Here is a 15,939-nt window from a genome sequence, read left to right as displayed (position 1 = left end):
GCAGCCACTTCCCCACAGATCTATACTTATATACAGTTTATTTCACTAGAGATTTGAATTTTATACATAGTATAAAGGGGTATCCTGGTATCACACATATAGTTATTTTACTGTACTGTTTAAGAACCAATTTTTTACATAATACAGTATTAAGTACCATATTAATTAAAACAAGTGATTTTTTTTTAAAAAAAAAACCCTACACCTAAATGGATGTTTATCATATGCACAGTGCAAGAACGGCTTGATACCATTGTAATCACAAAATGTGAATCTAAAATACAACACTGTGATTTAAAACTAATTGATAATTATGATGCCCTGCATTGTAGACATTGATTAATCTTTGTTTGAGTTATCAAGCAAGGTTAAAATTCCAGACAAACAGCAGCAGCTTCTCATTATGGTTTCAAGGTTTCTTCCACAGTAATCCAAGTTTTACAAAACACTGGTTTATCCCTACTTGTGGTCTAAGGAAACAGAAGAATGGCACAGATTCCATCTGGGATTATCTGGTCACTAATGCTAAAGAAATTCTTTATTACTTCCACACAGGAATCCTTTAAGGATGAGCAAAGAGATGAAGATGGAGAGGCTTCTGGGCAGAATTTTAGTAACAGAGTACAGGATTTCTCCTCTGCAAATAGGAAGACAATACTGGAATAGAAATCAGGCTGTAATATTTACAGGAAACAAGGTGGAAAAGAAAGCAATCCTAATGTAAACACCGAGGCAGAGAGGGCTTCTTCATTTTCCCTTTGCAGAGTGGGGCACTGGATGAAGCTCAGCTCCTAAGGAACAGCTGTTTTCCCAGGAAGAACCACTTCCCAGCACAGAATGCACGTGGTACTCGTTGAGAATTGCTAACAGGTTTTCTCCCCTCCCTCCCCCCAAAGTTTCAAGTTCAATAAATAGTAGAAAAATAATCCTTTACTTAAAAATCTTGAGATGCATTGTCCCAGGTCCCGCACAGCATTGTGGGAGCAGGGAGCTTTCCACCTGCAGAGAAGCCAGCAGCCTTCCCCTGCTCTGGCTGGCACTTCTGGACTCTCCAGCTGCAGATTCCTGCTCTTCCAGTTAAGGAAACCAAATCATCTCTGGCTCTTTATGCTCTCTCCCTCCTCTTGGCTCAGCACAACAGGGCTCCAAACTCCAGCTGCTGGATAAACTCCCATCCCTGTTCCTGGAGGTCTAACGTGCCTTCTGCTCCATCTGTCTCCATGTTTTGGCAGGTCCATTCATCAAGCACGTTTCCAGGCCAGAGCCAACCTTACATCTGTAAAAATGCAAAGCTCTGATGCCTCAGTTTGGTGGGGAAGCCCGTGAGGTTGTCCCTGGGGAGCAGCATAGTCCCCGTTGCTCCAGAGTGGTGGCTGTGGTGTCCTCAGTGCCACAGCCTGCAGGTGGTGGCCGTGATGTCCTCAGCACTCAGCATCCACAGTGTGCATGGTGACAGAGGCCTGCAGGTGACGGCTGTGCTGTCCTCAGTACCAGCAGTGCCCAGGTGGTGGCTGTGGTGTCCTCAGCACTCAGTGCCACAGCCTGCAGGTGGTGGCTGTGCTGTCCTCAGTGCCAGCAGCCTGCAGGTGGTGGCTGTGGTGTCCTCAGCACTCAGCATCCACGGTGTGCACGGTGCCAGCAGCCTGCAGGTGGTGGCTGTGGTGTCCTCAGCACTCAGCATCCACGGTGTGCACGGTGCCAGCAGCCTGCAGGTGGTGGCTGTGGTGTCCTCAGCACTCAGCATCCACGGTGTGCACGGTGCCAGCAGCCTGCAGGTGGTGGCTGTGGTGTCCTCAGCACTCAGCATCCACGGTGTGCACGGTGCCAGCAGCCTGCAGGTGGTGGCTGTGGTGTCCTCAGCACTCAGCATCCACGGTGTGCACGGTGCCAGCAGCCTGCAGGTGGTGGCTGTGGTGTCCTCAGCACTCAGCATCCACGGTGTGCACGGTGACAGCAGCCTGCAGGTGGTGGCTGTGGTGCAGGGTGGGGTGGTGCAGCCGGTAGTGGTGGAACTTGTGGCTCAGCAGCGCGGCCGTCTGCGGCGGCGTGTCCAGCTCCAGGTCCTCGTCGTGGGTGCCCACGTCCACGCCGGCCGAGAGCGGGTCGTTATTGCATGGGGGGTTCTCGCTGTCCTCCTGAGGGCTCATGGTGCTGTAGCCTGGGGAATAAACAGCAGCAGTGACGCTGGATGCTCAGAATTCCCAGGGCTGGCTGGGCACCCTTCATGGAATCACACATAGGGTGCTTCGAGAGAGTGTAGAACAATTTTCTTTAATTAACAGAGTAAAAACCCAACAAACTCATCCTCTCCTGGACATCCGTAACGGATCCTTTTCCCTGCCACCACCTCTGGGGACCTGTAGTTTGTGCCTCCCCAAGGAGTAACAACATCCACGTGTTCAACAGTTTGTAACAACGGAATTGCTGGCACTGATTTCAAACCAAAACATAAAAAATACCACCCCCAAAAAATCTGTTAAGATATAAACCTGGATTTTTAGACAGTAAATAGGTGGGATCCACTTCTGGTACCTCTATTCCTACCACCTACATCTTTCTAGGAAGGATTCCCAGTTATTGTATCTAGAAGCAGCAAAATTTCTTCACAATCATCATGCTGTATTTTATTTTTCAAAGGATGAGGGCACTTGTCACCTGTTTGCAAAACCCAAGCATGTGTATTTAATGCTGGTGAGCTTCCCACAGTTAACAAAATCCATGGGACGCACCTGGGAAGGGTTTCACACAGCAGCTCCATTTACCAGAGGGTACTGACACTTCCAGCTGAGCTCACACACATGGAGCAATTAGCTCAAGGCTCTCTTTTGGCTGAAATATCTGCTACTGGAGTCTGAGGAGTTAAAATCCAGATCAGGAGTGATGAGACATCACGTTCCCTGGGATATCCTACAGAAATGGTGTCACTGGGAAGCCAGCTAGCAGCCCTTGCTTTCCAGCAAGGAATCCATCTCCTAACAGATCCCTTGGAGATGTTTTGTCCCTTGCCTTGGAAGCAGGTGCTCCGGTTCCTGGGACGTTTGGATTTATCCAAACCAGCTGTTCCCACTCAGACCAGGCTGCAGGGCAAACAACTCCACCTCAGCATTCTAAATGCCAAACCAAATGAAATGTAAAAGGAAAAAGATCTTGCTTTAATTGGAAAATAAATCCTTCTCAAAAAACAAGGCCTAAAGGCTGAGGAAGCACTGGTGCTCCTGAGCATCTCGGTCAGGTTTTCAGCTGGAGACACCTAAAAGGAGGGTGGTAAAAATAGCAGCTGAGTCCCCAGAGCTGCCTCCCATTTCCCATGCTCTGAGTCATGGCTTGGAGCTGGCACGGAGGAATTGGGGAAGAAGCCTGGGCAGCCCTTTGAAGAAGATGGAATTACAGAAACTAAAAATAGCAGTGCACATTCCAGATGGAGGTAGACATCTCCCCTGCTAACCCAGGATGACTAAAAGATGGGAAGGATTTGCTGGGACTGCAAGAAAAGGAGCAGAGGGAGCATTAATCTGGCAAATCTGCCTCAGCACAGGTAATCTCACCCCAAATCCAGGGTAATTCCTCCTAGAGCAAGATTGTCTAGGAGACATCTGTTCATCCACATTCCAAGGGTTTGGCCTTTGTGTTTCCTGTCCCAATTCCATTAGTGCAACCAGTGCCTTAGTGCTGGGCCAGGTCTGCTGTAAGGTCCCCGGCCTTGCAGAGCTAACAGCTTGCAGACTGCCTTGTCTAGCCCTCCTCCTCTTCATTTCCTAATAAATTAAGCCTCCTCATGAGTCAACAGCATTACACCCTTCTAGCAGCTTTCCAGATTTAAGGAGATTTAGTCTCAGAGCAGGGGAGACACATCCCAACCCCCTGAGCCTAATGGTGACCAGCATTTGCTTAAAGGTGCTGGAAGATCGCAGAATCCCACAATGGCTTGGGTTGGAAGGGACATTAAAGATGATTCCATTCCACTCCTGCCATAGGCAGGGACACCTCCCACTGTCCCAGGCTGCTCCAAGCCCCAATGTCCAGCCTGGCCTTGGGCACTGCCAGGGATCCAGGGGCAGCCACAGCTGCTCTGGGCACCCTGTGCCAGGGCCTCCCCACCCTCACAGAGAATTTCTTTCTAATATTTAATCTATCCTACTCCCTTTCAGTGTGAAGCCATTCCCCTGTCACTCCAGTATTCTCTGGGGGAAGAACCTTTTCCTGGTCTCCAGCCCACCCCTCCCCAGCTGCAGCCATTCCCTGGATGCTGTCCCTGTCACAGGGAGCAGAGATCAGCACTGCCCCTTGGGATGATGTTGAGGCCCCCAGCGAGGTCCCCCCTCAGAACAAACCAAGTCAGAACTATCCAACAGCAAAGCAAGAAGGGGCAAAGCTTTTTGTTTGGCTTTAGTTCTGGCCACCTTATCTACAAGGAGCCAGATTCCTGTAGGAAAACGAGTCCCCCAGTCCTCACAGGGACTGCAGGGCCCAGGACTCACCGTGGTCGCTCTCGGTGCCGGAGCGGCCCCAGTAGCGGCGCCGGCGCTCGGGGCTGTGCGCGTGCCGCTCGATCACCGCCGCGATGAACCGCGTGTTGCTGACTGCGAGACACAAAACCAACCTCAGAGCAGCGCCTCACTGACCCCACGGCAGCAGGAGCAGCCTCCTGCAGCTCAGCCAACACCTCTGCTTCAAAGGGCACTGCCCAGCCACAGAGGAGGAGCAGAGCTGTGCCAGTGCCGAGGATCCCACGGCAGCACTGCAAGCTGACTCCGAAGGGAACAAAAAGGGACGTGGGGAAGCAGTAGATGCAAGCCATGAAGCTCAGCTATGCTTTTTCTCCATCTCTCAGTGCTGATACAGCTTGAAATCTTGAGTACTGTATTAGTGAGGGCCCAGGGACCTGGTCTGACTCTGGAGCTCCCCTGGAGTCTGGGTGCACCAGCTCAACCTACAGCATACCAGGATCATGCAAAGTGCCATTTTTATTGGATGGCAAAGAACTAAAGGCATCCCAAATCCATGCAAAGAAGATTTACTGCCATGTTTGCTGACCATACTTGCCAGCCTTGGCTTCTGCTTTCCAAGGCTGAACAAGGGGAAGAGTTTTCCATACCCTGTGCTGTCCCAGTGGCCATTTTTAAGCTGATCAGAGCTATTTCTGGAAGTGCTCATGACAGGGGTTGTGAAGGGCAAAACTCCTCCACATCTAATGGAAAATTATCTTTTAAAAGTGAAAAATATCATTTTTCAGCATGAGACTGAAGGTGCACTGAATGTTTGAACTAAAACATTGCTCTGTCATCTTCTACAGCTAATCAGCACAGGGCCTCCTCACATATTCAAATCTAGGGTATTAAAAACCAAATGGCTGATTTAATCTCACAGTTTTTCACAGCACAGTGGTTTGGTACTTACTGATTCCTCTGTCTTCATGGCTGTCATCGTCCCTCTCGTCCCTATCGTTTTCCAGGTTGGACATACGCACTGACATTTCTACGCAGCGTTACAAACAGAAAAACACAGCTGGTGAGAGGAGTTCTGCATCACCTTACTGCCAGCTGTCACCCCAGTAACAGAGTGGAAGCACTTTGTCTTACTGGTCTGAGCTAGGGCTGCTCTTCTTCCAACATGTTTGGGGCTGGGATACCAGGAAAATGCCTCATCCCACCTCCCCCTGAAAGGGACTCACTTTAAAGTTCTGAAGGAACTGATTTAAAACAGAGCTGGGGGATGATCAAATATAGAGGTAATTAGCTCTGATCACACTTAAATTCACAGAATTAATTAATTGGGGTTGGAGAGGGCCTTAAAGCCCATCTTGTTCCACCCTTGCCATGGGCAGGGACACCTTCCACTATCCCAGGTTGCTCCAACCTGGCCTGGAACACTTCCAGGGAGGTGTTCTCACCTCTGGATCTTTATCTTTTTACCAGTATCCCTTCTCCCAGCACAGTTTTGCCTCTCAGGCTTCAGTGGTTTCATCCCTCTGTGCACAGACATTCCATGAACATCACATGGACCAGAACCAGGAAACACAAGTGAAAAAAGCCACATCCCAAACCCAAAGGGGGTGAAAAGTGTGTCACTCCCAGCAGCTGCACAAAATAAACACATGATGGATCTGCTGGGCCGAGCTGCAGAAAGCTGGGATTAGTGGCTGAGCTCTGGCAAAGCTTAGTTTATCTCCCTCTGGGTCTGGGCAGGCTCCCTGGGCAGCAGCAGCTCTGGCTGTACCCAGGAGAGGGCAGCAAGACACAGCCCCTGCGCCAGGCCCGGCTCCCCACAGCTCCAAACCGGAATAAAACCGGGGAAGCGCTGCCACAAAACCGAGGGGAGAGCTTTGGGATTGCTTTTTCTTTGGGTTTTGTTGGGTTTTTTCATCCCCACCCTGTTGTTCAGCCCCTGAGCTGAGCTCACCCTGCGCGGCCAGCGGGGACATGTGCTGGTGGCTGCGGCGGTGGATCTGGTGCCGGTACGCGTACACGGCCAGCACCAGCACCATGATGCAGCCCATGATGCCTCCAGCCACGGGGCCCACCGGGGCACTCTTGATCATGTTCAGGGTGATCACTTCATCTCCTAAGGCAAAAGGGATAAAGCAGAGGGAGAACAACACCGTAAATGCTCTGCAGGAAGGGTTAAATCAACATGGAACATGGAGAGGCTCTGCAAGGATTTCTGGATGCTTGACTGTGCTCACTGGGAATAGGAGAAGGAATTCAGAGAGGGTGCGTCTTAAAAGACAGGAATGTGGAGTTACACTCAGCTCCACATCAGGGTTTTCCAACAGGCAACGTTCACCACCTCCTTCCTGCCTGGCGCACTCCTTACGCTGATTTAGCACTGGGCTAAGAGGTAAACATTACGTGCAGAACCTCCTGCATGTTCAGGAACACAAGCAGCCAAAGCAGCACCTGCTCAGAAAGGCTGAGTTACCTATTGCTCCCAAGTCATCCACATAGGGACTCTTGGCTCCCACGATGCCACCAAAACATTCCTTCTGAGGGGCACAGTAGGACTTGTCCAGGTGGGTCTTCCCATCGCTGTCCACCATGCACCACTCGCAGTCCAGCACTCCGAAGCAATCCCTGCACAGGAGGATCCAAACAAGACATGGTTACTTTCCAGTTCAACAGCTCTCCTTTGCAAAGCTCAGTCTGCTTTAGAACCATGAGACAGAGTGAGGCCAAAATCATCTGTAAACCCTCAAGTACATGAGTTTAGCCAGAAAAAATTCCATGGAAGTGCTCAAGTACCACAAGGGAAATTATACAGGGAAGCTGCATTTCCAGCATCCATTTTCCAACTCTGTCTGTTTTGGTTTTTTCCTGAATCACTGAGCCTGAGCAAAGGGAGAATCCTACTTGTAACTCCTCCAATAAGGCATTTCCCAGTGTGGTGAAGTCTGGCTGCAGTTCCAGCCTTTCTCTGCAGCTTTTGGAAGACGGAAGAAAGGATTTGGGAAGTCTGGTCAGAATGGAGACTGCTCATTACGAGCAAAAATGAGCCCTCCATGCCAGGAGCAGAACCTCATTCTGGCATTATACTTTTTTCCCCTAATTTTTTTCCTTTAAAACACGTAAGAAAGAACTATTTCCATTGGATTATTTCCACAAGAGTGTATTCTGAGGGCTGGGGAAGGCCACCTTACCCACTCTCTGTCCTCTGGTTGCACTGGGTGTTGATGCACTGTGGGAGTGCATCCTGCAGGCTGGGATCGATGGCCGTGAAAGTCATCGGCTCCTGATGCACCTCACAGCTCGGATTCCTGCATCGCAGCAAAGAGTAAAGCCGTGTGTTACACAAGCACCCAAAGCACAATCAATTACAATCATCTTCACCTACTGCACGTCATCTGTTTAATTGTACTAAAAATTCTGCCTATTGGATCCTCTGCAGCAGAGCAGGACAAACAGGGATTTATTTGTTCCTGCAGTGTCCTGCCTCTCACCTGCTCTCGGCGTTGGTCAGGTTCCCAGTGCATTCGTTCACCTCCAGTGGGCACTCACAGGGACACTCACACTCGTTCTGTTCCATCCTGCAGGCAGGAAACACAGGGAAAGCCCTTCAGACACTACCATATTTTAACTGGAGCAGCAGTTCCCATGGAAAAGGCTGTCCGGAGACTCTGCTCCTTCCCTAGGAACAGGGAGTGCTCTGTCCTGCACCAGGACTGAGGGTGACATCATGACAGAGCCTCTGTTACCCATCCCTGGAATTCCAAAAGCTGGCAATCCCTCAGATCTAGATGTAAGGATCCTTCCTGGCAGTGCCACAAACACATCAGGATGGTGTGGGCAAAACCTCCTGGATCCCCTCAATGAAAAATCACCAATCCATGGCAAACCATGGGAATTTATATGCCAGAAGAAAGGGGCTCACCCACAGGTAACTGCCCCTGAGACACTGAATCGCTCAGTGTCTTCCAGCACTATCCACCCAAACTCCCCTGGGTTAAACACTGACAACCCAGCCGACACCCCAAGCCCCTGCACCTCTCACAGGGAGCACAGGCAGAGCAACCCTTTAATTCTCCCTGATTTTGCGCTGAATTACCTCAAGAACTGATTTTGTTCTGATAAAGCCCAAACCAAGGAAGAGGGAGGGCGTGTGCCAGCCCACCCCAGCCTGTCACCTGTGGCAGTTGAGGCACAGCCTGTCCACCATGCTGCAGGCACAGAAGGCCAGCGAGTCGCACGTCTCGTTGACGATTCCCACAAAGGCGTTGGTGCCCGGGATCCTCGTCAGCCTGTACTTGGAGCAGTGACTGCCGTGCACGAGGTTGGTCAGGTCACCCTGGGGAAAAACAAGGTGTCAGTGGTGTAAAGTGTTGTTTTAGGGAGCTGAAGACTCTTCCCCTTCCAAGGGATCCTACAGAGCTGTGGGGACAGCAATTCACAGGAGTGCTGCCCTCACAAAACTGAGGCTGATTAAGGGGTGGGTGAGTTTTGCTTCCAGGACACTTGTGGGTGAAAAGACTTTGCTGAAGACAGAAAGGAATAGGCTTAGCTTGTGAAAATGAGGACATGTGGCAGCAGAGGTGACATTTCACTCCTTCCCATCGCTCACTGACCCATTCCCATTGTGCCAGCCCTCAGTGACCTCCACAGAGGCTCTGATGGGAGCCACTGCCACGGGCGGGACACTTCCTGAGCCTTGAAAAAAGCCACCACAGCAATGCCCAGCTCCTGCAGACTCCTTCCTGATTCCTTTTTACAAGTTTCTGCTCCGTCCTACACAATTTCCTTCCCAGTATCACACTTCCCACTTGGCATTCCAAGTGCGAGGAAAATGTTTAAGCCAACCTGACATAAATCAATGTATTCTGATGTGACTTGCAAATATTTTTGAATTATTTCCCACCTTCTCCTCCTAGTAATAATTGAAAAGTAGTATTTCAAGAGCAGCTTCTCCCACAGAGTGTAACAGCTTTGGAATCATTCTGGAGGGACTTGGCCAGGATGGATCTGTGGCTCTGTGAGGGACGACAGCCCCTGGTTTAGACTCCTCACAAGAGGGAGCTCCCACAGGATCCATGGGGGGGCACAGAGTGTGCAGGACCCCAGAGATTTCAGTCTCACCAATGGGAATGCTCACCAGTAAATGGATTTATTGGGACACCTAAAGGTAAGTTATCAGAGGCCTCACAGGAAGACGTGACGCTGGTCAGAGCTGGAGCCAGAGGTCAGCCCAGATCCAAAGCAACACATCCCAACCATGGCTGGAAAATCCTCACCCAGCAACAGCAAACTGCCCTTCTTTCCCTGATGCTGGCTGGGACCCTGCAGACAGCTGCCATGCTTGGCCAGGGATCACATCCATAACCCCTGGCTGTCAGGGGACTCTGTTTGTGCAGCCTGGTTTGTGTCTGGAGAGGGGATCGGAGGCCAATCCCCACAGAAGGCTGGCTCCCAGCCCCGGCTGCTGAGCCTGGCAGGGACTTGTGCTTCCACCAAAAGAAACCCAGCTCAACCAAAGTACATTCAAAAGCAGAATTGGATAGAAACATCCGCTCACCACTAAGCTGGTGTTGAATTTATAGAAGCGCTGCACGGTCCTGTCGCTGAAGCTGTTGCAGAGGTTTTTCTTGACGAAGTTTGGGTGGTTCAGGATGTCGTTTGCCACCAGAGGCTCCTAAGGGGGAAAGGCAGGAGTTGGTGCCTTTGGAATCGGCCACAAACAGCAGCTCAGGAATTAGAAATGATGGAAATAAGGCAAGGGAAAGCAGGCAGACCTTGTGTGTGATGTGCTGCTGCTCCACGGGCGCGTGGCCCTTGGGGTCGATGAGGGTTGGATGTGCCACCAGGTACCCCCTGTCCTCCATGATGAAGCACCTGCCCCCAAAAACACAGCAAGAGCCTCCTGTTAGACCTCCTTGGGCTTCAGGGGAACAGGGGGAAATAAAACACAGTCCTAAAGGGCTTTTAAAGGTTTCCATTTAACAGGGCCATGAAACAAATTCCCTGCGAAATGTCCTTAAAGAATGTATCAGGTATTTCCGTGAAGCTTTTCCAGCTGCTCCTGCTCCAGAGAGCCGGGGCCATCAAGGAGCTGAAAACAGAGCTGATTAAAACCAGAAACGAAAAGCCATCAGTGCATTGTCTGATTGGGGAAGAGCCAGAAATGAACAGAGCCTAATGAACTTGGAAAGCTTTAATCGTTTATTAATTTACTATGTGACTAATTAATTAGAGAGATTTCACACTCTCCTTTAATGCCCTCCCCCTTCAGAATTCGATTTTAGGGGGGGATAAATCACTCCAGTTGCACTCTCAGCCCTCCTAAGCTTTCCTCTCCCTTTTCAGCTCTCCCCATGTCAGATCTGTGTCCCCACCCAGAATCCAGGGAGTTCAATCCATCCCATTTTCCCCCTCTCCCGTTTCCATGGCCACAGACGGCGGCGCTGGGGAAGGCGCAGGAGCCCCGGCTCAGGGTGGCACCGACATCAGGGACTCGGCGGCCACAGAGGGGACACGGGGGAGGTTAAAACCCCACTGGATGTTCCCAAAAGCTCAGCAGGGTGGCAGCCACAGCCTGGGCACAGCAGGAATCCGGCTGGATCTGAGTGGGATTCCCATGGGATGTGTCACACAGCCACAGCAGCTCCGGAGGGAGCAGAGAGCAGGGAAAGCCTCTGTGCTCTGTAAGGGTACAAAGGAGGCAGGAAAACTTGGACTTGGGATTTTTTTGGGGGGGTTTTCCATTAGAAATACACGTAGGGATGTGGTGTTTGCTCTTCTTCGTGACAGAAAATCCTTAAGACAGATATACTAAAAAAACCCCAGAACGTGCATTTATGCAAAGACTGGAAACATTGGATCCAATTTCTACATCAGAACAGTCCAACACTGAACAATATCCTCAAAACTCCTCATTTAGGGATTGCAGGAACAGAATAAAGCATCTGACCTTGCTGATTTTTAACCAGCAGGGAGCAATGCCATACCAGAAATCCTGATTTGTTTTTTTTTATACACCACAAAATAGATAGAAAAATACCCAAACCAGGAAAGAACTGGGAGGATGACAGAAAACCACTTCCCTTCCCAAATTTAAGGTTTAAAAACAAACAAGGAACCAAGAGCAATGCCCAAACCATGTTATCAAGTTACTCCAGATCCAAACCAGAATTTATCCCACCCCCACAGGACTTTCCAAGAAAGGAACAATTAAGATACCCAGGGGTCTGACTGAAATTGGATACTCCAGATGAAATCTGAATTCTTCTGCCCAGGCTGTGCTATGGATTTCTGAGAAAAACATCCCAAAAGTGTCTTTTAATAATTGGAGTTAAAATAACTGAGGCCCTGTATCATTCTTACATGCTCACAGGGACTAAACAGGTAAAATTAAAACAAACAGAAGAACTGGGAAGTGTGGTCATTTAACAAAGAGTGGTTGTTTTACCCAGAATTTCAAAGTCTAAATACAACCAAAAAAATCAAATCAAATCTGTTCTCTTCTGCTTTTGTAATCCTGCAGATTGCTTATTTAGCTGATGGCAGTTTGATCTGGAATAACAATAACATCCACATAATCTTTATGAGAAGGACAAGCTCACTGGAAATCAGAGAACACGCACTGAAAGTAACAGAATCCTTGGATAAATGAAGTTGGGAACGACCTCTGGCTCATCTGGTTAAAGAAAATAAATAAATTATTTACTTTGTGCCTGGCAGGAGCAGCTTTACCTGATTTTGTTGCCCCCGTCTTGGTTACAAACTGGCAGCAGGTCCATGAGGACTTTGTAGAAATATCTGAGGGTGAAGTCGATGCCCATCACGGCCACGGAGTGTCCTGAGGACATCTGAGCACTGCAGAGAGGGGGCAAGGGAAAAGCTTTCAGGGCTGGAATAATAATAATAATAATAATTTCATATTTTAGTCTGCCTCTTCTACCATCAGCACAGGAGACAGCCCAGGAGTGGATCCCACCCTATACACACCCCCACCACCTACAGACACTTAATCCTGAGCGACAGAAATGAGGATTAAAAGTTCCCCACCCACCCAAACAAACAGAGGATGCAGCTCCTGCATTTCCAGCATCCCAACCCCCCCCAGCTGGAAGGAGTTACCTGCACCCCTCCTCTGCTCAGCCCCCAGCAGGAGGAATGAATATGAAGGTGCCAGACTTTGAGCTAAATCCCTAAAACTCCAGAATGTGGGAGAGATTATGAATGGCAGGCAGAAAATTAGAAGAAAAGAACATTTCTTAGGGTGGGTTATGAAAAGGACCCTGTGATGTGGTGTGCAGCAGCCTGAGGCTGCACTTTGTCCTTCCTCCATTCCTAACACCCCAGTTCTCCCAGTTTGCTCCCAGTTTGCTCCCTGCAGCACTGAGAGGGCACAGCCAGAGCAGTCCCCTCTCAGCCCTGCAGGACCCACGAGGATCAGCTCGAGTCGCAGCATGTGGGATTTGCACCCCTGTGGACCTTACACCTCTGACTCACTGCTCTTCAAAATCCACTTTTCTACATAATTTTATCTCCAAAGACAGGAATAAAAATCTTCAGGACAAGAAGATGCTGCAAGGCACAGCTGGACTGTACAAACAGAGCTCTGGCCACCCCTTCTCCATGGAAACCCAGCTCTGTTTACTGGGCTGAGGTTTGTTTGCTTTGAAAGAGGTGCAGTGGAGACGTAGTCAAATCTCATTTGTAGACAGATAAATATAAATTCTAAAAACCTGCATTTAATTTACTGTTCACATTTCCTGGAGGAGGAATGGAAGGATGGCAGTGAAGCAGCACAGCCACATTTCATGTGTGACAAGGCATCAGGCTCTGAAGTTCTGCTCTGTCCTAACAGACATAAAGCCATCAGAAGACTGTAAATATTTTAGCTTCATTTTTAAGCATTAAATCCTTCTGCTTTGCTGATGCCAACTGCATTAAACCACATCAGGCATAAATCTTCTCTTCCCAGCCTCCAAAAGAAGAAATAAGATACACATAAAATGGGAATGAGAGGTGTCAGCTCTGGCTACACTGATGTGGGTGTTTAAACCCTCCCAGCGGTCCCTAATGCCAGAATTCCTGTTAACTCCACGGATTCCTCCCCACCCCTCTGGATTTTGAGCTCAGGCCTCTTTGGGGATTATAACCACATGTGACTATGAGCTCCAGAGGTCATATTTACCCAGGAATCACACTCACATCTGCCAAACTTTGTTTAACTGTTCTTTAATCATGTTCTAATAACCCACAGGAGCTTTAAGTTCTTAGAGCTGAGTAAACCATCCCCTGCTAGATAAAAATCCCAATTCTGATTAATTGCACTTCTCTCCTTACACAAGTGCTCACTTCCCCTCAGTCAGTTCCTCAGTGAGCAGCACCACGCAGAGGCTGGGGCTGAAAATGCTCCTGCCAAAACACACAGGCAGAGCTCCTGTGCTGGGAAATCCCACACAAAGCAGGGCCATCTCTGGAAGAGTGGAGGAGCCATGTCCCGTTCCCTGCGGGCTTTGGGATCTCTGTTTCCCAGTACAACGCTGGAAGTTACCTTTGTACTGGTGGGCTGTTGGGTAGGGAGCTTGGAGGAAACTCCATGTAAAAACCAGGACAGGTAACTGCTACTTTGGGAATCTGGGAGAGCTTATGACAGCAAGGTTTGGTCCATGTTTTATAAACTGGGCTCCTTTAAACATCCTGCATCCCAAATCCTGGCCTCAGGCTGGGGCCTGGCCAGGAGGGAGCTGGAACAACAACAGTCTGGTCCTCCAGGAAAAAGTCATTTCATGGAATCATGGAATATCCTGAGCTGGAAGGGACCCACAGGGATCATCCAGTCCAACTCCTGGCCCTGCTGTTCCCAGCAATCCTGGAAGAACACTTGGAGATTCACAGGCTTTGCCTCACAACCTCCCTCCTCCTGGAAGCCCCTGTGCAGAAGTGCTGGATTCACCAGCCCAGGAGAGGAGCTCCCCAGTCTCTGGAGTGTGGCCTGGCCCCTCTGGCCTTGGATCAGCTTCCAATTCCCTTCCAAACACCTCCCTGCTCCTTACAACTCCACCAGTGTAGGTGTGGGGAACTTGAGGAAATTTGGAGCTTAGCAGCCCTGATGGAGAAGGATTTAACTCCCAGCAGAGAGGGAATATCCCAAAGTGCCTCAGGAAAGCAATCCCTCTCCTCCTCCCCTGGCCATCCCATCTCGTGTTCATCAGGAGCACACTCCCACCAACCAATCCTTTTTTTTTAATATGCTGTTATTACCCCTGTACCAATAAAGGCACAGAGCTCACATAATCCTATAAAATGCATTTCTCCCAGTGTTTCAATGCCCCATTTCCACAAGGTCGGATGACATTTCACCTAAAGCACTTTAAAACCAGCTTTGGCTTTCAGTTCTTGAGCACACAGAGTCACCCAGCTCTGATCATTTAGAGTCTTCTTGCCTGCCCCAAAGCTCCAGACTCCCTCACCTGGAGGAATGGACAGTGTGGCTGATGGTCACCACGTATCCAGCCCCTCCCACATCCAGGTAGGGCCCAGTAAAGGTGATCAGGCCTGGATTAGCCACTGCATGCAGGTACCTAAGGGAAGCCAAAGGAAATGTTCATAATTAGTGCCAAATTCTGTAACTTTAAGACAGAATCCTTGACTTGCCCAAAACAACAAACACTGAATTCTGCACACTGTGAACAACAGGCCACCAAATTAATGGTTTTTAATAACAAACAAGTACCTAAACACGACTGGGACTCTGACCTAACCCAGACTGGCCCAATACATGGTCCCCCAGTACATCCAGCTGCATGAAAAATGCTCTGTTTACTTCTGCAGAGAACACATTTAATGTAATTTCAGACATTTTCCCCCAGAACAACACAGGACTTGGTGCCAGCAGTGTCTCAAACTCAAGGCAAACCCTGGCAAAATGATTATACTGCAAACTGTGGAGAAAAGACAGAACTGAGGCAAGAAAACGGAGAAATATCAGTGATTATAAATTATAACCTCTCAAAACTTCCTTCAGCATAAAATAAGCCACAGTCATGTCAAATACCTTCCCACTGCCATAGAAAAGCTTATAAAGCTTTTGAAAACACTTTTCTGTAAGAAAAAGTGATCACTTTGCTTCTCCCTACCCAGAGCAACAGCCCCTGAGCAACTTAACCCACTTCTGCTTTATTCCCAGGGTTTTATTTGCACATTCTTCCCATAACACTACAAATTTCAGGGAAAACATGGGTCAGGAGAGCTGCCAGGAGCACTGCAGAGCCAGAACGTTGGGATGTGTGCTTTTCCCAGTGTCCCAGCACCTGGCTGGCTCCTTCCCACAGATCCCACCCTTTGGAACACACTCAGAGCCTGCTCAGGTCTCAGGCTCCCATCTGGAATGTCCCCAGCTCTTTGCCCAAATCAGATGCTGCTGCATCATTAATCCCTCCTTGAAAGCAGTGAGAAAAGCCACTGTAAACAAACAAAAAGGCTCCAATATTAACAACCAAAAAGG

The 15,939-nt window shown here is 49.3% G+C and overlaps 1 protein-coding gene across 5 annotated transcripts in view; it reads right to left on the bottom strand.

Moving 5' to 3' along the window:
* Positions 1 to 21: 21 nt before the first annotated feature.
* The window catches only part of CACHD1 (cache domain containing 1), a 90,784-nt gene continuing 74,866 nt past the window's right edge, over positions 22 to 15,939 (bottom strand). For 2 of the 5 annotated variants that reach the window (XM_032117510.1, XM_032117514.1), the window contains exons 16-28: positions 14,906 to 15,016; positions 12,174 to 12,296; positions 10,217 to 10,316; positions 10,000 to 10,116; positions 8,618 to 8,778; positions 7,934 to 8,020; positions 7,634 to 7,750; positions 6,919 to 7,070; positions 6,400 to 6,561; positions 5,398 to 5,475; positions 4,479 to 4,580; positions 1,955 to 2,158; positions 22 to 1,575 (exon numbers count right to left, since the gene is read on the bottom strand). In XM_032117510.1, coding sequence (XP_031973401.1) covers positions 1,523 to 1,575; positions 1,955 to 2,158; positions 4,479 to 4,580; positions 5,398 to 5,475; positions 6,400 to 6,561; positions 6,919 to 7,070; positions 7,634 to 7,750; positions 7,934 to 8,020; positions 8,618 to 8,778; positions 10,000 to 10,116; positions 10,217 to 10,316; positions 12,174 to 12,296; positions 14,906 to 15,016 — 1,567 coding nt within the window. In that variant the 3' untranslated portion in view covers positions 22 to 1,522. Of the gene's footprint in view, positions 1,576 to 1,866; positions 2,159 to 4,478; positions 4,581 to 5,397; positions 5,476 to 6,399; positions 6,562 to 6,918; positions 7,071 to 7,633; positions 7,751 to 7,933; positions 8,021 to 8,617; positions 8,779 to 9,999; positions 10,117 to 10,216; positions 10,317 to 12,173; positions 12,297 to 14,905; positions 15,017 to 15,939 lie in introns of those variants that run through there. The other 3 variants (XM_032117511.1, XM_032117512.1, XM_032117513.1) reach the window with 3 other exon arrangements.

Source organism: Corvus moneduloides, chromosome 9, assembly GCF_009650955.1.
Source record: "Corvus moneduloides isolate bCorMon1 chromosome 9, bCorMon1.pri, whole genome shotgun sequence".
NCBI lineage: Eukaryota > Metazoa > Chordata > Aves > Passeriformes > Corvidae > Corvus > Corvus moneduloides.
The sequence above is the reverse complement of the archived record's forward strand: the minus strand, read 5'-3'. Positions and strand labels throughout refer to the sequence as shown.